The following is a 22,659-nucleotide window of genomic DNA, read 5'->3' as shown; positions in this document are numbered from 1 at the left end:
ATTCCTTTCCTCCCACAGATGTGGCTTGACCTATGGGATCCTCTAACAGATTGTTTGTTGAGTCGCACAAAAGAATCCTTATAGATTCCAAACTAGGACGAGAAAACCAACTGTGTGCTAATTTTTCAACTATTTACAGACGGCAAAACGAAGATTTCAATCGATACAAGAACATGAAAAGATGGGAGCAGAAGTGGGCCACCGGTCCCCTCAAGCCTGCCCTGCCATTCAACAACGTCATGGCTGATCTACGCTGGCCTTGACTCCTCTTCTGTGCCTGTTCCCCACAGCCTGCAATTCCTCGATCTTTCAAATGTCTTATCTATCTCCACCTTGAATATGCCCACTCGGAGGGGGCAGAGAATTCCAGAGATTCACTCCTCTATTTCTAATTACCTCAGTTTTAAATGACCAGCCCTTTATTTTGTAGTTGTGTCCCCTGGCTCGTGACTCTCCCACTAGTGAAATCATGTTCCCTGCTAAGCCCCCTTGTGTATTTGAATAAACTCACCCCTCAATCTTCTAAACTCTGATGAATACAGACCCAAACTGTCTAGCCTCTCTTGAGAGGACAATGTGTTCTATGTGGAAATTGAAATATTAGAGCTAAATTTTCAAAAATAGTTTAATCATCTTTTCTTCATGATTTTTCTAACACTGCTTCAAATAAGGCTAACTGGCCTCAGGCATTTACTGCTTGATCTGTTTATCTTCCTTGGACCATGCCAAGATCTGTTCTACCTGGATCACCCTGGACACTGCATGTAGGAGAACTTCTCAGTGACCCTGAACTGCTGGGGGCAGCTGGTGCTTGATAACAAAATAAGGTCTGCGTTCTCTCGTTGAATGGTGGGACAGATTCAAGGGGCTATGATCACCCCTTTCTGTTCTAGAGCAACAAACAAGAAGGTGGAGGAACTCAGCAGGTCAGGCAGCATCTGTGGAGGGAAATGGACAGTCAACATTTCGGGTTGAGCCCCGAAATGTTGACTGTCCATTTCCCTCCACAGATGTCATCTGACCCACTGAGTTCCTCCAGTTTCTTGTGTGTTGCTCCAGATTCCAGCATCTGCAGTTATTGTGTCTCTGTTCCAGTCCTGCCCCAACCCAGGGACTCACGGATCAATTGCACTACATCCCACACCCTGGCGCTCAGGTTCCCATGGGTGAATACGGGAAAAGACTCCAAATTTTCTGCATATTTAGATAACCTTGTATAATATTTTCATTGTATCTTTTCCACTCTCACCTTTTGTCAAAAACACAAGATCACAAGACAAAGGAGCAGAAGTAGGCCATTTGGCCCATTGAGTGTGCTCTGCTATCTCACCATGAGCTAAACTATTCTCCCATCTAGCCCCAATTCCCAGCCTTTTCCCCATATCCCTTGATACCTTGGCTAATTAGATACCTATCAATCTCCTCCTTAAACGCCACCAGTGATTGGGCCTCCACAGCTGTATGTGGCAAAGAATTCCATAATTTCACTACCCTTTGGCTAAAGAAATTTCTCCTCATTTCTGTTCTAAATGGGTACCCTCTAATTCTAAGACTGTACCCTCTGGTCCTGGACTCACCTGCCGGGAAAACAACTTGGCCACATCTACTCTGTCCAGTCCTTTCAACATTCGAAATGTTTCTATGAGGTCCCCTCTCATTCTTCTGTACTCCAGTGAATACAGTCCAAGAGCTGACAATCGCTCATCATAAGTAAGCCCTTTCATTCCAGGAATCAGCCTCGTAAATCTTTTCTGAACCCTCTCCAACATCAGCACATCCTCCCTAAGATAGGCCCAAAACTGCACACAGTATTCCAAATGAGGCCTCACCAATGCTCCATAGAGCCTCATCAATACATCGTTATGTACATTATATACGGTATACGTTATACCTCTCAATGTGTAAATAATTTGCATATAATTAAATTGTCCAATGTGTATTCTTTTCTCTCTTCATTCAGAGAACTCCAAGAGAATCTTGTTCGTTCCCATTCAGCTGGTATGGTCCATTCATCTCAGTGTTGTGCAGGTTCTTTCAGTGTTTAACATGCTGTCAGTTTGCTTCATTTATCCGTTGCTCTCTTGTCTACCAGGTGTGGGCAAACCCTTGTCACCGGAGAGGTGCCGCATGCTGCTGGCTCTCAGGATCAATGTCCTTGCCAAGGGTTACAGTGGAATCTCCTTGGAGACCCTCGGGCAAATGATCCAGGCCTTCAATGGTAACAGACGTCTTTAGTCTATTAGGCAGGAGGAGATAAATTGTAATGAATATATATTTAACTTCCATTACTTTGGGTTGATGCTGTTTTCTGGGATTACCAGCCCTCGTTGTTGGTTAACGAAAGGTGTCAGAACACCAGCTGCCAATATTGTTGGGTTAAAGACAGCTGCTGTTCAGTGAGCCCAGATGTTGAAGGTCGATCTCCCATTGGGGTCGTGCAGCATGGAAATAGGCCCTTTGGCCCACTGGATCTGTGCTGGCAATTTTATTTTCCCCATTTACATTCATCCCAATTTTATATCCCCATCAACTCCCCAGATTCTGCCACTCACAACACAATTTACAGCAGCCAATTAACCGACCAGCCACACACAGAACAGAACAGCACAGGAACAGGCCCATCGGCCACCGTGTCTGCACCGAACACGATGCCAAATTAAACTAAAAATCTCTTCTGCCTGCCTGCACGTGATTCACCTCCCTGTGGCTGTGGGAGGAAATGAGAGCACTTAAAGGAAACCCGTGCGGTCACAGGGAGAACGTGCACGCTCCACACAGGCAGCACCCAAGGTCGGGATCGAACCCAGGTCTCTGGAGCTGTGAGGCAGCGGCTCTACCTGTCGTGCCACTCTTTGGGTGATGCCTGGTGATGGAGCACGTTGTTGTGAGTTGGGGCAGCAACTTTGTGAAGCAACAATTCCCACTGAAATGCATCAGCACTGTGTTTTGGAATATTAACTGCAGCGATACCTTGCTTTAAAGCACTAATTCCTCTGTAGGTTGTTGCTGGAGCATTAACTCCCATTTGCTAAGAGTTGACGTGGGGCGAGGCCATTGATAGGTCTTTATGTTGGTGGAATGAATAGTGATTCCCTTTACTCTGGGTTAAGGTAGGGTACTGGTGTGTCCGCTCTCTAATGTGTGCAGATGGTGTGATGGAGAGCTAACTGCTGTTACCTTGTGTTAATACTCGGTGATGGAACAGTGATTCTAGTTACAATAGGTTAATGCTTTGCTTTGGGGCCGTAATTACTGTGTTGATGCCTTCTCCCTGAGCATTTAACTTTGGTGAATGCAGGGTGCTTTGGAAAACTAACTGCTTCTTACTGAGTTTACACTTGTGTTTTGGAATGTTGACTCACACCTTGGGAGCGCTTGAGAATAAGGAGATGTAGGAGCAGGAGTTGGCAAAATGGCTCGTTGCACTCGCTCGGACATTCCCTAAATCCCGACTGATCTGATTCTGGACTCGCCTCCATTTTCCAGCCTGTTCCCTGTAAGCCTTGGCTCCGCTGTAGTCCAAAAACCCTATCCGTCTTAGCCTTGAATGTATTCAATGACTCAGTCTCCGAAGTAGAGAATTCCAAAGATTCAAGACCCTCAGGAAATAAATTCTTCCTTATTCTCATCATAAACCCTTATTCTGAAACTATGCCCATGGTTCTAGATACACCACCGGGGGGACTTCTGGTCAGCACCCACCCTCAGAACCTCGCCTGTTTGAACTCTGTCACCTCTTATTCTTCAAAACTGCAGTGAGCTTAGGCCCAACTTGTTCAACCTTTCCTTGTCAGGTAACCTCTTCATCCCAGGTACTAAGTCAGGGAATCGTCCCTGAACAGCCTGCAAATGCAAGTATATCATCCTTTAAATAAGGAGATTGAAACTACACTTGGACTCCTGCTGTACTCTCAGCAGCACCCTGTACAGCTGCAGACTCCTGACTTTCACAGAAGAAGCCTACGTTCTATTTGGTTTAAACACTCGGATGCTCACTTTCTGTGTGAGGATGCCTTGGTACTGCAGAATTCTGCAATCTGTCCACTTAAATCATATTCTGCTTTTCTCTTCCTATCAAAGTGGAGAACCTTGCATTTCCTCACATCGTACTCCACTGTTTTTTTTTGCCCCACTTGCTCAGCCCGTCGGTGAGTCTTTGTGTCCGCCACGCTTGTTTTTCCACCTCTCTTTGTGTGGTCAGTAAACTCGGCTGTAGGGTAGTTGGAGCCCTAGCACTGATCCCTGTGGGACCTCTTTAGTTATGGTCACCAACCTGAAAGTGACCCATTTATTCTGACTCTTGCTTTCTCGTAGTTAGCCTAACCTCTAACCATGCTATAACATACTGTCCCCAACTGCATGAACTTCAATCTTGTGCAATAACCTTTCATGTGCCACCTTATTGGATGTCACAGAGTCCCACAGCACAGAAACAGACCCTTTGGCTCAACTGGTCCACGCTGACCAAGTTGCCTATATAAGCGAGAGCCATTTGCCTGCATTTGGCCCATATTCCTCTGAACTTTTCCTATCCACGTCCCTGTCCAAATGTCATAATTGTACCTGCCTCTACAACTTCTTCGGACAGCTCGTTGTCTAGTGGTTTCCCCTGTATCTCTACCCATTACATCCTTAGAGAGCTCAAATACATTTTTTCTTCATAAAACCACATTTATTGCCAAATGATTTTCTAAATGTAGACTAAAAATATCAATGTACTACAGCACAATGGTGAAAGTGGATGGCTTTATTCTCCCACTTGTGAAACCCAAGCTGCGATAAATTCCCTGAGATCTTCCACTGTTACAGAGATTGCAAAGGAACTTAGTTGGTATCAGTGGAAGGTTAATGAAGGAACCTACCCGGGAGGTGATCTGTGGCCCAAACTCTCACAAGGTGGGGGAATGGTACTTGACGAGCATGCAAGGGTTGGAGAGGATCTTCAGATTGAGGTGGGGGGGGGGGGGGGGGGCAGGGGGGGTCACAAAATCACAAGACAAAGGAGCAGAAGTAGGCTGTTCGGCCCATCGAGTATGCTCCATGAGCTAAACTAAAACTGTCCCTTTCTAGCCCCAGTTTCCAGCCTTATCCCCATATCCCTTGATACCTTGACTAATTAGGTGTCTATCTATCTCCTCCTTAAATGCCTTCAATGATCGGGCCTCCACTGCTGTACGTGGCAAAGAATTCCATAAATTCACTACCCCCTGGCTAAAGAAATTTCTCCTCATCTCTGTTTTAAACCTGTACCCTCTAATTCTAAGACTGTGCCCTCTGGTCCTGGACTCACCCACCAAGGGAAGCAGCTTGGCCACATCTACTCCATGGGTTGGAGTTAGAGAGGATTGTTGAGGGGAGATGTTGGGTAGATAATTGGGGAATTGGCCTGGGTCAAGTGGAGCCCATTTAATTAAAACCAAATGAAGCTTCAGAACCCCCTTCCTCCAGCCCCAGTTCAGATTTTCTCTGGTCTTCTCACAGGCTTCCTGTCCACAGGAGAATCCTGCACGTGTTCTGCGGGCAAATGGGACTAGCTTGGATGGGGAATCTTGGTCGGCATGGACCAGTTGGGCCGAAGGGCCTGTTTCCGTGTTGTATGACTTTGACTCTGAGAGCAGTTGAAGAGTAAGAACATAGACAAAAATAATTGACAATAGAATGTAGGAGCTGTGGAATGCAGGGCAGTAAGGCATGCTTGGCCACAGCCACACCTGAAAATTTTTTGCTCCTCATATCTTTCCACAGAATCTTTGGTTTTCACCTAACAGGTGGCACTGCCAACATTGCTGTACTCCCAACAGGCTACTGAAACATCAGCTTAGTTTGTGCTCCAACGCTGGACTTGTATCTCACGGGGACTAAAAATATTTGGTTTGTCTTTGGGTAAAGGCAGTATATGTGAATGTTTGCTGTAGGCAAGTGAAGGTCTTCATGACAATACAAAATGAAGTCAAACTTCTGTAACATTCAGCGGTCTACCTCTGTATGTACAATGTGCCAGTTGTAGAGGAGAATACATGGTGCTTTACCCCCAGTATCCTGTTTATTGGATTCTATGACAAGTGTTCTCCAGAGTAATGTAACAGGAAGCTGTGTAACTTTGGATGGGATTTAGTGCACAAGCATCCATCCTTAACCCACAATGATGTGACTTAGTGTTACATGAAACCAAGTGGGGGTTAGTCCTCTAAAATCTCAGTGTCCACCCATGGTACAAGGTTGGTGCTTTAACACTGAGGATTATCCCCACAGTAATGGCAATTTGTGCTTCAATATTCTGATTTTACCCACAATAATAAAAGGGGATACTCTAACCCCCTGCCTTCATCCACGGTAACCAGAGTAAGTTCTCAAAACACTCAGCAACAGTTAGTTCTTCAGTCCCCAGGGTTAACCTGTTGAAGTAACTGCTCCGACACTCGATACTAACCCAGACTGAAGGGGTAGTTCCAGCACACGGGGTGGACTCATTCTGAAGGAAGGTTTTCAACACACAGTACTCGTCACAGTGACAGACGTGACTGGCGCCCGGTGTTAGTCCGGCACCATCGCCCACCTGATGGAACAGTAATGGCCCAAAGCCCAGTGATGGGTTAGATTTACGTTCTAAGTGGGATGTGGTATCAGCCACTTGATTGAGTTTAGTTCCCCAATGTACACAGGTTTTAGAATTGCAGAACACAGCTGGGTGCACAGTATTGGTGGTGATGCATCCAGCATTATCCCAATGTAATGGTAGCAAGTGCTCCAGAACACAGCAGGGCCCATCTCCTCCTGCCCTGGTCTCCTCCGGTGTGGCCCTGGCGCAGTTTCCATGGAGAACCAGCTTCCAGCCCTTGGCCTAGCCCAGCACAGCACAGGGGCTGCCTCTGTGCAGGCAGTCGGCTGCTCTCACACAACAGCTCTGACAGCCGGTGAGGCACCACCTCAGTCTCCCTGACTGTTGAACCTCTCTGTGTGATTGAAACTGAATGTCTTTGACAAACAAATGATATTTGGGATACATCAAAAAAAAAAGTAAAAATACTGTGAAAAGAACTATTAAAAAAAAGTTAAAATGTTCAATAAAGCACACACACCACATTTTCAAATAATCGGAGAAAGCTCCATTTCCCCCTCCCCCAGCAGCCCATTTCCCCTGTTCAGCTTGCCTGAGAGTGGGAAGCCGGAGGAAGCTTCTTGTGCCTGGTGGATCCCATGATCTTGTGCACCTGTGCTGTACTGAAGGCAGCGGGGGTGTGCGCCTGCTGGCTTGTCCCCACGGCTGAGTGCTGGAAACTCGGACTCGTGCAGAGAGACACAGGGAAGTCTCAGCTGGAAGGTCCATCCCAGCGTGGGCCCATGACGTTGGGAGGCTGTGCTGTGAAATTCAGCCTCGAGCCGGGAGACGGTTTGCAACACAGCTGGAGCTGAACTCAGCATCAACCTTAAATGATAGTGGTTGACAGTGCAAGGAGCTGGGATTGCAACACCCCATATTAGTATTATTACTGGTATTGGTTTATTATTGTCACTTGTACCGAGGTACAGTGAAGAATTTGTCTTGCGTACCGATCGTACAGGTCAATTCATTACACAGTGCAGTTACATTGAGTTAGTACAGGGTGCATTATTGGACTAGTAATCCATAGGCAAATGATTCAGAGACATTAAAATTACTAAACAGCAGTGAGAAAATTAAAATACTCTGCATCTAGCACTATATTCTGCATCCTGATTTTGCTTTTTCCTTTGTTCTACCTCTGTGTATGATCTGTATGAATGGCACGCAAAATTCGGCTTTTCACTATCCCAGTACATGTGACAATAATAAACCAATACTAATTCCAATTTAAATCCTGCTAATTCAGTAAGGGTTCAGTTAAAAAGAAAGTGACAGTGAGACAGGCAGAGTATTGTAAAATCCATCTGCTTCACCAAGTTCCTGCAGGGAAGGAAGTCTGTCGACCTAACTAGACCTGGACTGTGTGTGGCTCCAGACCGGTGAATTATGAGGGGTATAGACAGAGTTAATGCGAATGGGCTCTTTCCACCTGGATTAGGAGAGAGAAGTACGAGAGGACATGGCTTTAGGGTGAAAGGGGAAAGGTTTAGGGGGAACTTCTTCACTCAGAGTGGTGGGAGTATGGAACGGGCTGCCATCTGATGTAGTAAATGCGGGCTCACTCTTGAGTTTTAAGAATAAATTGGATAGATACATGGACGGGAGAGGTCTGGAGGGTTATGGACTGAGTGCAGGTAAATGGGACTAGCGGAATAATGTTTCGGCACAGACTAGAAGGGCCGAATGGCCTGTTTTTCTGTGCTGTAGTGTTCTATGGTTCTAATGTAGTTTCCTTGGGTAGACCCAGCGAGCCTCTCGGTTGTACCAGACAGGTTCGCCATCACTTTTTCAGGGAAGTGAGGGATGGGCCATAAATGCCGCCTTTGTTAGAGACACCCTGATGCCTCGAATGAAGTAAGGCAAATTACACCTGAACTAATGAGACTTATTGGATCAACACAGGGTTTAACCCTGCCACACCACCAGTATTTGTCCCTCTTCTGGTTGGCTGCCAGTGACTAGTGGTGTTCCCAAGGGGTCGGTGTTGGGTCTGCTACATTTCAGGTTACATGTTAAGTGATCTGGTTGATGGAATTGATGGCTTTGTGGCCAAGTTTGGCCACAAAGATAGGTGGAGGGGCAGGTAGTGTTGAGGAAGCAGGGAGTCTGCAGAAGGACTTGGACAGGTTGGGAGAATGGGCAAAGAAGTGGCAGATGGAGTACAGCATAGAGAAGTGTACGGTCATGCACCTTGGTAGAAGGAATAAAGGCGGAGATTATTTTCTAAATGGGGAGAGAATTCAGAAATCGGAGGTGCAAGGGGACTTGGGAGTCCAAGTGCAGGATTCCCTAAAGGTTAACTTGCAGGTTGAGTCGGTAGTAAGGAAGGTATATGCAATGTTAACATTTATCTCGAGAGGACTAGAATATAAAAGCAAGGATGTAATGCTGAGGCTTTATAAGGCGTTGGTCAGACCACATTTGGAGTATTGTGAGCAGTTTTGGGCCCCATATCAAAGGAAGGATGTGCTGACATTCGAGAGGGTCCAGAGGAGGTTTACGAGAATGACCCAAGGGATGAAAGGGTTCATGTATGAGGACCGTCTGATGGATTTGGGCCTGTACTTGCTGCAGTTTAGAAGGATGAGGGGGGATCTCATTGAAACCTACCGAATTTGAAAGGCCTGGATAGAGTGGATGTGGAGAGGATGTTTCCAGTAGTGGGAGAGTCTCCCAGAGGGCACAGCCTCAGAATGGAAGGACGTCCCTTTAGAACAGAGATGAGGAGGAATTTCTTCAGCCAGAAGGCGATGACTCTGTGGAATTTACTGCCGCAGACGGCTGTGGAGGACAAGTCACTGAGTGTATTTTAAGCGGAGGCTGATAGGTTCCTGAGTAGTAAGGGCATCAAAGGTCACGGGGAGAAGGCAGGAGAGTGGGGTTGAGAGGGAAAAATAAATCAGCCACGATCGAATGGCGGAGCAGACTCGATGGGCCGAATGGTCTAATTCTGCTCCTGTGTCTTATGGTCTTCTCTCTCCTGATCTACCCAGTTCCTCCTACAATTACCCCAGCCCCCCCCTCGCTCTTTTCCTTTCCCCTCCTCCACCCACGCCACCTGCCATCACCCACACACTCCTCCCACTGGGTCCCCCCCACCCCCCACCTCCCTTATTTGGTTCCAGGCTCCACCCATCACCTCCCAGCCCTATTCCCTCCCCCATCTGCCATTTACCCCTCCTCACTGGGACCCACCCATCACCCACCAGCTCTTACCCCACCCCTTCCGCTCACCCCCCTGTACCGGCCCTCTCCCATCTATCTGTCAGTCCAGACGAAGGGTCTCGACCCGAAATGTCGACTGTCCCCTCTCCCTCCACAGATGCTGCCTGACCCGCTGAGTTCCTCCAGCATCTTGTTTTCTGGCTCCAGATTCCAGCATCTGCAGTCTCCTGTGTACCCAGTTTCGGAACATGCACCACTTGTAAGATGTCTTTATTAGTTACATGTACATCGAAACACACTGTGAAATTCATCTTTTGTGTGGAGCGTTCTGGGGGCAGCCTGCAAGTGTCGCCACGCTTCTGGCGCCAACATAGCACGCCCACAACTTCCTAACCCGTACGTCTTTGGAATGCGGGAGGAAACCGGAGCACCCGGAGGAAACCCACACAGACATGGGGAGAAGGACATCCTTCTATCCTGAGGCTGTGCCCTCTGGTCCTAGACTCTCCCACTACTGGAAACATCCTCTCCACGTCCGCTCTGTCCAGGCCTTTCAATATTCGGTAGGTTTCAGTGAGATCCGCCCTCACCCTTCCTAAACTCCAGCGAGTACAAGCTCTTTACAGACGGCGGCCAGAATTGAACCCGGGTCACTGGCGCTGTAATGGCGCTGTAATAGCGCTACGCTAACCGTGGTGGGAGTTACTGCTTCACCACACAGTATCAGAACCTGTGTTACCCACAGAAGTTGGAGGCAATGCACTAACCCTACTCTGCCCTTCTGTACACACATAGTGATATAATTGAGTGCTCCTAACAGGATACAGTGCACAGGCTGTTGTAACAAAGCACCGTACTGTAACTGGAATAAATGCTCAACTGAGATGCAACGTATAGTAATAGTCCAAGATCTGGTATAAAGTCACAGGATTGGCAGTCATTGTCCAACACGCAGCATTAACACCGTGTAACAAGACTTGTTGCTTCATCATCCAGCATTGAACCATACAGGTTATGCTGAACAGTCTTTACTCTCCAGCATTGGAAGGATTTAGTCGTCAGGAACAAGCTGCAAAGCACAGTAGTGCCAGTCAGTGGTGTAACACTGAGGGGACTTCATGCTCCGACACTTGCATCAACCCAGAGTGTTTGATCTGGGAGCTGAAAGCCACGGTGTTAACCCGCGGTCATGGGAATTGGCGTTGCTTCATTTTGGGTTCATCCACAGTGTTGGGAGTTAATCCCTGGACATAGCAGTGGGGACTGGTGCCTCACCAACCAGCATCTCCACTCAGGAGACGGGAGTTCCTGCTCCAACAGAGTCATCGACACAGTGTTGGCCTTTCTTGCTCCGTCAATTTGGCAGAGACGCTCTCCAGTAGGGCCAGCTTAAAAGTGAGTTGCTGCTGTATAACTGTCCGTGGGGGTAAAAATAAGGAGTGCCTCACAGTTAAGAGAGGTAGTGTTGAACTGTCAGTGCTGGGATCACCTTCAGTAACCATGGTCATCATTTCTCCAAGCCCCACTGCTCTGAAACCTGGATGTAAAGCCTCGGACTGTATGTTCATATTCCCTTAATCCACAGTGGTAGGGCAGTGTCCCAACATTTCCCAAAATAAACACTGAACCAGAAAGTCTGAGCCGGCATTCTCCAGTGACCCGCCTTATGGTTACAGACACCAGCCACTGTCCCCCAACCCTCACCAGGCCTGTGGGGGCTCCTGGCAGGATCCGGTGGAGCTTCTCAGAGACATGTCCTCTGCCCTGGTCTCCACCGGGAGCAGGGGAGGCCATGTGGCCCCCAACTCTCATTGATAATGTCATCACTTAGGACAGCCCCGGCTCTGACCCGTAGCAACTGGGGCAGGCACTGTGAGGGTCAACTCATTGCGGAGAGAATTTGAAACAAACTTCAGTGACATCTGATCCAAAGCCCACCCAGAACAAATTGGAATAAATCTAATTACAGCCACATTAGTAGGGAGATGCACAGAATCAGGTTGTATGAACCCCTCTGTTACTGCTGATGTGGGTAAAGTCAATCCATGTACGTACCTGTGTAAACAGAAGCTGAGTAATTCCAGTGTGAATGTATCGCTGGGAAAATGGATTTCAAATTTGGACACTGTCTCTTCTGGTGTGCAGGTGATTACATGTATAGATGTTAAAAGCAGTAATGTAGTGGTTAGTGTAATGCTTTACAATGCCAGCGACACGGGTTCAAATCCGGCCACAGTCTATATGGAGTTTGTACGTTCTCCCTGTGTCTGCGTGGGTTTCCTCCGGCTGCTCCGGTTTCCTCCCACATTCCAAAGGTGTACAGGTTAGGAAGTTGTGGGCATGCTATTTTGGCGCCGGAAGCGTGGCGACACTTGCGGGCTGCCCCCAGAGCACTCTACGCAAAGATGCATTTCACTGTGTGTTTCGGTGTACATGTGACTGATAAAGATATCTTATCTTCCAAAAGCATGAAATGCCAAACATGCTGGTAATACCTTTAACTGGCCAACTTTGGGAGTTAATTAGAGCCAGCGGACTTGAGCGAGGTCCTGAATTAATACTTCTCATTGGTATTGACCGGAGAGAAGGACATGGAGACTGGAGAGTTAAGGGAGGGGTACGCTGATATTCTGGAACCTTCCCTGTCAGGAAGGCAGAAGTGTTTGAGATATTGGAGCACATTAAGGTGGATATATCTCCAGGGCCTGACAGGGTCTATCTCAGGATGCTATGGGAAGCAAGGGGGAAGCTTACCGTGCTGACGGAGGTTTTTTCATCATCATTTGCCACGGGAGAGGTACCAGAAGACTGGAGGATCGCTAATGTTGTTCCCTTGTTCGAAAAAGGCAGTAGGGATAAGCCTGGGAACTACAGGCCGGTGAGCCTTAGGTCAGCGGTAGGGACATTGTTGGAGAAGATACTGAGGGACAGGATTTATGTTGACTTGGAAAGGCAGGGGCTGATTAGGAGAAGTCAGCCTGGTTTTGTGCTGGAGAAATCATGTATCACAAATCTGATTGAGTTTTTTTGACGAGGTAAATAAAAGTTAAAGCTTCAATAAACTTTATTTACAGCACGGTAACAGGCCCTTCTGGCCCAATGAGCCCATGCTGCCCATTTAAACCCACATTAACCTACTAAACTGTACGTCTTTGGAATGCGGGAGGAAACCGGAGCACCCGGAGGAAACCCACGCAGACGCACGGGGAGAACGTACAAACTCCTTACAGACAGCGGCCGGAATTGAACCGGGGTCGCTGGTGCTGTAATGGTGTTACGCTAACCGCTACACTACCGTGCCGCCCGAGTTGTTGAAGGCAGAGTGTAGACATGATTTACCTGACTTCAGTAAGGCTTTTGACAAGGTCCCGCATGCTAGGCAGGTCCAGAAAGTTAAGGCAAACTGGATCCATAGTTGGCTTGATGCTGGGTAGAGGAGCGTGGTGGATGTGTGTTTTTTTCTGACTGGAAGTCTGTAACAAGTGGTGCGCCCCAGGGATTGATGCCAGGTCCTTTGTTGTTTACAATGTACATAAATGACCTGGATGAGAATGTAGGTAGTCTGGTTAGTATGTTTGCAGATGACACACAAAATGGTGGAGTCTTGGGCAAGTGAAGAAGGTTGTCTAAGGGCACAGTGGGACGCAGATAGCTGGATAGTTGCATGAAGTGGTGGCAGATGGAGGTTAATCCAGAGGTAATCCACTTTGGCAGGTCAGGTTCTGGCAGGTCGTATCGAGTAACGTTAGGAGTGTTGCTGCAAGTCCATAGCTCGTTAGACGTGGTGAAAAGGGTGATGAAGAGGTCACTTGATATGCTTGCCTTCTTAGGCCGAGGCATTGAGTATAAGAGTTGGGACGTTGCAGTTGTACAAAACATTGGTTAGATCACAGTATTATATACAGTTGTGGTCACCATACTGTAGGAAGGATGTGGTAGCAACAGAGAGAGTGCAGAAGAGATTCATAGAACACTACAGCACAGTACAGGCCCTTCGGCCCACAATGTTGTGCCGACATTTTATCCTGCTCTAAGATCTATCTAACCCTTCCCTCCCACATAGCCCCCCATTTTTCTATCATTCATGTGGCTATCTAAGAGTCTCTTAAATGTCCCTAATGTATCTGCCCCCACAACCTCTGCCGATTCACCAGGACGTTGCCTGGAATGGAGGGTGGTAGGTATAAGGAGAGGCTGGGTTTGTTTCCACTGGAACGTAGGAGGCTGAGGGGTGACCTTATCGAGGTTTATAAAATGATGAGGGGCATCAACAGGACAGACAGAGTCTTTATCCCAGGGCAAGGGAGTCTAGAACTAGAGGGCACAGACCTCCCCTCCATGGACTCTGTCTTTACCTCTCGTTGTCTTGGTGCAGCAGCCGGCATAATCAAAGACCCCACCCACTTGGGACATTCTCTCTTCTCTCCTCTTCCATCAGGTAGAAGATACAGGAGCCTGAGGGCACAGACCAGCAGGCTCAAGGACAGCTTCTATTCCGCTGTGATAAGACTATTGAACGGTTCCCTTATACGATGAGGTGGACTCTGACCTCACGATCTACCTTGTTGTGACCCTGCACCTTATTGCACCGCACTTTCTCTGTAGCTGTGACACTTTACTCTGTACTGTTATTGCTTTTACCTGTACTACCTCAATGCACTCTACTAATCCAATGTAACTACACTGTGTAATGAATTGACCTGTATGAACGGTTTGTAAGACAAGTTTTTCACGGTACCAGTGACAATAATAAACCAATACCAATTTGCCCACTTGCTTTGGATCCACAGCCTCTTTTGGACCAGTTTCCACGTGGGACCTTGGGAACACTTTAGCCCCGAACCCTCATTGTTTCATCTTTGAGTGACTCCTGTATCTTGGATGTCGGCCAACCTGCGAGCACGCCAGTGTGTAAATAGTCCTGACGTGCACCACGACCTCTGGCTGTTTATCCTCCCCCTTTTGTATGCCCTGTAACTGTTCCGTAACATCCCTGACCCTGGCACCAGGGAGGCAACGCTCCATCCTGGAATCATGTCCATGACCACAGGAGCATCTGTCTGTTCCCCCTCACTATTGAGTTTCGTCCACCAATGCCCCCGGACTTGGGCTTCCCTCTACCCCGCCCCCCATCCCCCCATCCCGAGCCACTCGTGATGCTGTGATCTTGGCTTTAGCCAAGATTCATTCAATCCCACCAGTCTCCAACGTGGCGAAACTTTTCTGGAGTGAGACTCTGGTTACCTGCCTCCCTTCCTCTGCCTGGTGGTCACCCATTCCTTCTCTGACTGCCTTTCCTTAAGCTGTGGGGTGGTCACCCGTAAGATCATGCTCTCCACGTAACCCCCAGCCTCATGGATGCATTGCAGTTTCCTCCAGCCCAGACGCAAGCTGTGTTACCCGGTGCTCGAACTGGAGGCATCTCCGGCAGGCAAAGTCATCCCGACCACCTCAGAATCCCCACAGGCTGTAAACTTCACGACACACAGGATTGAACTCACTTGCCGTGCTTCTAATTTAGAAAGAACCCCCTTCAAATGCAATCAAATTCATTCCCACACTTTATTTGAACTTTTTTAAAAAAGTGGAGATACTCACCAAGCACCTGCCTGACTGGCAGCAACGTGGTACTGCCCAACCAAAGGCTGGCATTGAGAAGGTGCCACAAACCCACTAAAGCCCCCTCAGCCCAGTCCTAAACGGCAGACCTCTTGTTCTGTGACCGACCCCCCCGGTTCTAAACTCCTCAGCCAGGAGAAACGTTCTCCCGATATCCACCCTGTCAGGCACCTTTTAAGAATATTGTATGTTTCAATGAGGCTACCTCTCACATTCCAAAGACGTACGGGTTAGGAAGTTGTGGGCATGCTATGTTGGCACCGGAAGCGTGGTGACACTTGCGGGCTGCCCCCAGAACACCCTACGCAGAAGATGCATTTCACTGTGCGTTTTGATGTACGTGTGACTAATAAAGATATCTTGTCTCATTGTTTGAAGCTCTAATGTGTAGAGGCTGAGCCTATTTTTCTCATAACTCAGGAGTCAGTCTGGTGAATCTTCACTGCACTCCCTCTGTAGCAACTATATCCTTCCCTAGGAAATGCTTTGTAAAATAAAAGATCTGTATTCTTTGTGGAATTAGAATAAGGGGTGCCAAGGAGCTTTGATGGGGTAGATGTTAAAATGCTTCCACTTGTGGGAAAGTCTCAATTGAGGGAACGTTGTTACACGGTAATTTAAAGCTGAGGTGTGTTGGGATTTCTTCTCATCAACGTTCACATTTCTATTTAGTTTCAAGTCAAGAGCACGCTTGGAAATGTTACATTTGGTCCCCGCGGCCAAATCACTGACAGGGATTTTGACTGGATCCCTGCAGTACTGCTAGTCACAGCCCAGTGACTGGAGAGCTCCCATCACAGTGGTTAAGGCAGTGGGCTCAGACACAACGCCTTTTTTTATTGGGCCACAAAATTCCCCATCACCGTGAGTTGATCCTGGGTGTTAGGTACAAAGTAACGTTACTTTTTGAGTGTTTGAGCATTGCTTCCTGTAGCTATGATTTACTGCTGTGTTAAAGCCCAGGAGTTTGGGTTTATGCAGGGTACTTTGACTGTTATTTCAGGTTAACGTTGAATGTTGGGGAACGACTAACACTGAATTAATGTTTAGTATTGAAGCACTAACCCCTTTTATTGTTTCTGTTTTGGGGTATTAATTCTGAGTGGTGTGGTGTGACCTGAGTGTTAGAACATCAGCTTCCATTACTGAGGCTATAAGGCAGAGTCCCTAACGTTTCTGTTAGTTACTTATGTGTGTTCTGCTAATTTCAGACACACTGAGTCGTTGCAGTACATTAGAGGGTTCCCCAAGCACTGTGTCCGCATCGGAAAATTACCTTGCATAGTTAGACCTTTAGAGTCTGACCGCACAGCAGCAAACCCTTCACCCGGGAGTCCACACGACCATCAAACACCCATTTACGCTAATCCCATTTTATCCCATATTCCAGTCAACCCTCCCTAGAAGATACAGGGGCCTGAGGGCACGTACCACCAGGCTCGAGGACAGCTTCTAACCCACAGTGATAAGACTATTGAACAGTTCCCTTATACGATGAGATGGACTCTGACCTCACGATCCACCTTGTTGTGACTTTGCATCTTATTGCACTGCACTTTCTCTGTAGCTGTGATACTTTACTCTGTACTGTTATTGTTTTTACCTGTACTACATCAATGCACTCTGTACTAACTCAATATAGCTGCACTGTGTAATGAATTGACCTGAACGATCGGTGTGCAAGACAAGTTTTTCTCTGTACCTCGGTACAAGTGACAATAATGTACCAATACCAGATTCCACCTCTCCCCACACACTAGGGCCAATCAGTGTAGGAAACCGCATATCATTGAGATGTGGGAGGAAACCGGAGCACCCAGAGCAAACCCATACGGTCACAGGGAGAACGTGCAAACTCCACACAGACAGCAGCCGAGGTCAGGATCGAACCCGGGTCTCTGTGGTGCTGTGAGGCAGGGGCTCCACTAGCCCTGCCACTGTGCTACTGTTCCACTTTAGAATCATTTACTGTGACAGCTTTTAAGTAAAAATATGGTGTTGAAATAGATGCACTCTTTAAAAGTAATTGGGTAAGTGTGTCCAGTGTGACCGACCGATTACGTTGGTAACCAGAGATATTTCTCCCTCCGCAGCTTCCTGCCTCTCCTACGTCCCAGAGAAGGGAACTGTTGGGGCCAGTGGGGATCTCGCTCCCCTGGCTCACCTTGCCCTCGGACTGATGGGCGAAGGGAAAATGTGGTCACCAAAAAGTGGCTGGGCCGACGCTAAATATGTGAGTCTTTCAGTTTTATTTTTTACTTCCAAGTGGTGGAGTAAGTTTGAGAAGGCGGTGCGTCGAGAGTCGCTTGTACCTTAGTTGGCTCGGAGCAATCTTCACTGGCCGGCATCTTTTCCAACCCCGACAACATCTCCCATCTGTCCTGGATACCCAGCTGTGAATGCTTAGTCTCCTGTCACCTGCTCTTCCAAGATGTCCCCGATCCCACCACACACCTCCTCTTGATGAAAAACACGATGACGCTGGAGGAACTCAGCAGGCCGGGCAGCATCCATGGAGAAAAGCAGGCGGTCAACTTATCGGGTCAGGACCCTTCTTCATCTCCACGGATGCTGCCTGGCCTGCTGAGTTCCTCCAGCATCGTTGTGTTTTTCATCCAGACTCCAGCACCTGCAGTCCTTTGTTTCTCTAGTACACACCCGCAGCGGCGTCTGCCGGCCTGAGTGGTGACAAGGGGCGAGACCGGTAGCCAGTTGAGCAGGTCACCAGACTGGCCACTGCCATCCCAGGCTGAGTTCCTCGGCAACTGTCTGCGTGGAGCTTGGCTGCAATAAATGAAGCCCCTCCACGTCATTGCCCTAAGCCATAAGACTGTAAGATTATGGGAGCAGAATTAGGCCATTCAGCCCATCGAGTGCGTTCCCCCATTCAATAATGACTGATTTTTTTTTAGACCCCATTCTCCCCATTTACCAGTTAAGAACCTATCAATCTCTGCCTTAAATACACCCAATGACTTGGCCTCCACAGGCCTCTGTGGCAACGAATTCACCGCCCTCTGGCTGAAGAAATTCCTCCTCATCTTGGTTTTAAAGAGATGTCCCTTTATTCTGAGGCTGTGCCTTCGGATCCTAGACTGTCCCACTGATGGAAACATCCTCTCCATGCCCACTCTATCTAGGCCTTTCAGTATGCGGTAGGTTTCAGTGAGATCTCCCTGCCTCCGCCCCCCCCCCCCCCCCCCCCCCCCCCCCCATCCTTCTGAACTCCATCGAGTCCAAGCAAGCAAGGACTTCCCCTCCTGGAGAGGTACCCAATCTGAATACAAGCTGCATTTCTTAGAGGCCTGTGTGTGTTGTGGATTTAAGCTGTTTGTCCACATCAAAATGCAGCAGATACTGAAAATCTGAAATAAAAACCGAAGATGCTGGAAGGAACCCTCAGCAGCTCAGGCAGCACCTGTGGGGAAGTAAATGAGTTAATGCTTCAGGTCGAAGACTCTCCACCTGTTCTAGTCCTTCATCTTTGTCAGAACAGACGACGGGTCTTTGTCCTGAAGTAGGAACTCTCTCCACTTCTCTCTCCACTGAGGCTGCCCGACCTGCTGAATGTTTCCAGCACTTTTTGTTTCCATTTAAGAGCAGATATCTTGCAATAATTTCCTTGTTGTCATTAAATGTTGATTCTGTTTAGTGCGATGTTTGCAGATAATTGCAATAAGGACTGATCTTCTGTCTAGGTCTTACAGGCACACGGACTGAAACCTGTTTCATTGAAACCAAAGGAGGTAACTGCAGACTTTTTATTCCTTGTTGCTATCAAACTACAATTTGCATCATTTTCATTAAGGTTCACTTCTGATGTTTATGTATCTGTGTGTGTGGCATCAGCCTGACTTGTCTGCTGGTGCTCGGCTGTTGTGCATTCGTGTAGAACTTCACATAAACTCAGGACGTACCGAAGTGCTTGACAGGCAGTGATCCACTTGAAAGGTGGAGTGAGGGGAGGGTGAGGTGGAAAACACGGCAGCTAATTTATACACAATAAGCTCCAACAAACGACAGTGCAGTAATAACTGGATGGTGTGTGTTACTGCTTTTTGAGACTTAAACTCATGACCTTCTAATCCAGTAACAAATATGTTACTATGAGCAATGCATAAGAATGAGAGGGGGTCTTGCAGAAAGATATAAAATTATGAAAGGAATAGATAAGGTAGAGGCAGGAAGGTTGTTTCCACTGGTAGGTGAGACTAGAATTAGGGGGGACACGGCCTCAAGATTCGGGGGAGTAGATTTAGGACGGAGATGAGGAGAAACTGCTTTTCCGAGAGAGTAGTGAAGCTGTGGAATTCTCTGCCCAGGGAAGCAGTGGAGGCTACCTCGTTAAATATATTTAAGACACAGTTAGATTTTTGCATAGTCGAGGAATTAAGGGTTATGGGGAAAAGGCAGGTCGGTGGATCTGTGTCCACGGCCAGATCAGCCATGATCTTATTGAATGGCGGAGTAGGCTCGACGGGCCAAATGGCCGACTCCTGGATTTCTTAAGTTCTAACTGGCATTGGTTCATGCTGCTTTACAGCCAATAACTTTGGTTATGGAGCCCAATACTCTTTACATTAGTACTTCACTGTCCTGAACTATAAGTGTGCGCACTCTGTGAGGTACATGTATCACTGACCACTGTATTAAACACTTCACATCAGTTCAACACAGTCCTGCTGAAGCAACACAAATGTCTGTTGAATAATGGTTAGAGTCTGTCTCCAGCATTCAATCAGACTATACACTTGCTGCAAATTTTACGGAGTTTCCTAGCATTCATTAACAGAGTAAACTTTACACTAATCACCGTGAATGGGGGTTAGATTTTCCCAATTTACTTGCTGTTATAAACAGAGAAATTTAACCCTGCAAGCACCAAGGGTGGGAAATGTCTATTGGTGTGGGTACTGCTGAATAAGAGTGTCCAGGTAACTAAACCTCTGGCACTGGTAGATCTCATCGTCCTTGCCCTGCTACAAACTCTCCCAGTGAGGTAGCACACACAAAATGCTGGAGGAGCTCAGCAGGTCAGGCAGCATCTGTGGAGGCAAATAAACAGATAGATTGTACAAGCTGCCAGCTTGTGCTCCTCCCCCTCCCCCCCACCTTTTTATTCCGGATTCTACCCTCTTTCTTGCAATCCTGATGCAGGGTCTCGACCCGAAACGTCAACTGTTCATTTCCCTCCATAGATGCTGCCTGACCTGCTGAGATCCTCCAGCATTTTGTGTGTGTTGCTCCAGATTCCAGCATCTGCAGAATCTCTTGTGTCTCCAGTGGGGGATAACCTGCCCTCTCGCATCTTCCCCTCTCACCATCCAAATCCAATTCACTTGCACTTACAGAGTCATACGGCACGGAAAGGGACCCTTCGACCCAACTGGACCATGCCGACCAAGATTTTCATTTAAGCTACTCCCATTTGTCCATGTTTGGCCCATATCCCTCTAATCCTTTCCTATCCATGTATCTCATCCAAGTACCTTTTAAATGTTGTTAATATCCCTGCCTCAACCACTTTCTCTGGCAGCTCGTTCCACATACTGACCACCCTCTGGGTGAAAAAGTTGCCCCTCAGGTTTCTATTAAATCTCTCCCCTCTCACCTTAAACTTATGTCCTCTAGTTCTTGATTCCCCAACCCTGGGAAAAAACTGTGCACATTGACCCGATCTATGCCCCTCATGATTTTATACACCTCGATAAGATCACCCCTCATTCTTCTATGCTCCATTGATAAAAGTCAAAACCTGCTCAACCTCCCTCCATAACTCACTCCCTCGAGTCTCGGCAACATCCTCATAAATCTCCTCTGCACTCTTTCCAGCTTAATGGCATCCTTCTTATAGCAGGGTGACCAAAACTGAACACGATATTCCAAATGTGGCCTCACCAACTGCAACTGCAACTGCAACCAACTTGTACAACTGCAACATAATACTCAGTGCCCTGACTGATAAAGGCCAGTGTGCCAAAAACCTTCTTCACCACCCCGTCTACCTGTGACTCCACTTTCAGGGAACCGTGTACCTAGGTCCCTCTGTTCTACAACACTCCCCAGGGCCTTACCATTCACTGTGAATGTCCTGCCCTGATTTGTCTTCTCAAAACATAACCACTCGTACTTATCCGAATTAAACTGCATTTGCCATTCCTCAGCCCACTTCCCCAGCTGATCGAGATCCCTCTGTAAATCCTGATACCCATCCTCACTGTCAACGACACCACTTCTTCCAGTTTAGTGTATTGTACTTAATGCTCACAATGTGGCCTCCTTTGCATTGGTGAAACCAAACGTAGGTTGATAGTTTAGCAGAACACCAGCATTCGGTCTGCAGCGATGACTCTGAGCTCCTCCACCCAATCCCACTTTGAACTCCCAACCTTAGGCCTCCGATATAACTAAAGATGTAAACCTGACAACAGCGCATCGTCTGCAACCAGGCATGTTACGACCCTTTACCTTAACTCCCTCTTCCCCCCCCCACGGAAGTGGTCGTATCCTTGTTTCAGTGTGTCACGTTTCAGATTGTCGCCTTATCATTTTGTTCCATCTGTTGGTCTTTAAAGTAATCGTCATGTTGACCACCTTGGTCTGCACCCTGTCACAAACATTCCTTCTGTTGTCTCCTTCCTTCCCCTCCAACTTCGGACTTAACCAATCCACTCACCTTCCCAGTCCTTGCCCTGAAACATCGGCTCTGCTTCGCTCCCCACGGGCGCTGACTGACCCACTGGGTGTTTCCAACTTTCCCTGATCTCGGGGGTGGGGGGGGGGTCTTCTTTGCTTTCGGGGGACCCCAGAGCGTCCAGGGCCAAGCCGATGATAGTTCTGATTTTCTGAGGAATGCACCATAACCCAATCCCCCCCCCCCCCCCCCCCCCACCGCCCCCTGTTCACTAACAACCCCCCACTCCACCCTCCCTCGCTTGCCAACCATCGCAGTATTTGCTTGGCTGCAGCATCAAAGGAAAAGCAACCATAAAGTGCACATTAAAAAACTGAATTTATAATATCGACAGTGCCATATTGCAGCAAAAGCCATTGCCTTCTGGAAGGGATGGGTAGTGAATTTATGCCATTATGAAATAAATGGCCTTGTGGCTAAGTTTGCGGATGATACAAAGATAGATGGAGGGGCAGGTAGTGTTGAGGAGATGGAGAGTCTGCAGAGAGACTTGGATAGACTAGGAGAACGGGCAAAGAAGTGGCAAATGAAATACATTGTTGGAAAGTGTAATGGTCATGCACTTTGGTAGAAGGAA

The 22,659-nt window shown here is 47.7% G+C and overlaps 1 protein-coding gene across 1 annotated transcript in view; it reads left to right on the top strand.

Moving 5' to 3' along the window:
* The first annotated feature begins 1,964 nt into the window (after nt 1-1,964).
* Nucleotides 1,965-22,659, top strand: part of LOC127580259 (histidine ammonia-lyase) — a 60,926-nt gene continuing 40,231 nt past the window's right edge. The window contains exons 1-4 of the mRNA XM_052033417.1: nt 1,965-1,998; nt 2,093-2,218; nt 17,482-17,621; nt 19,087-19,134. Coding sequence (XP_051889377.1) covers nt 2,128-2,218; nt 17,482-17,621; nt 19,087-19,134 — 279 coding nt within the window. The 5' untranslated portion in view covers nt 1,965-1,998; nt 2,093-2,127. The remainder of the gene's footprint in view (nt 1,999-2,092; nt 2,219-17,481; nt 17,622-19,086; nt 19,135-22,659) is intronic.

This window comes from Pristis pectinata, chromosome 19 (genome assembly GCF_009764475.1).
Source record: "Pristis pectinata isolate sPriPec2 chromosome 19, sPriPec2.1.pri, whole genome shotgun sequence".
NCBI classification, from domain to species: Eukaryota; Metazoa; Chordata; class Chondrichthyes; order Rhinopristiformes; family Pristidae; genus Pristis; species Pristis pectinata.
The sequence above is the reverse complement of the archived record's forward strand: the minus strand, read 5'-3'. Positions and strand labels throughout refer to the sequence as shown.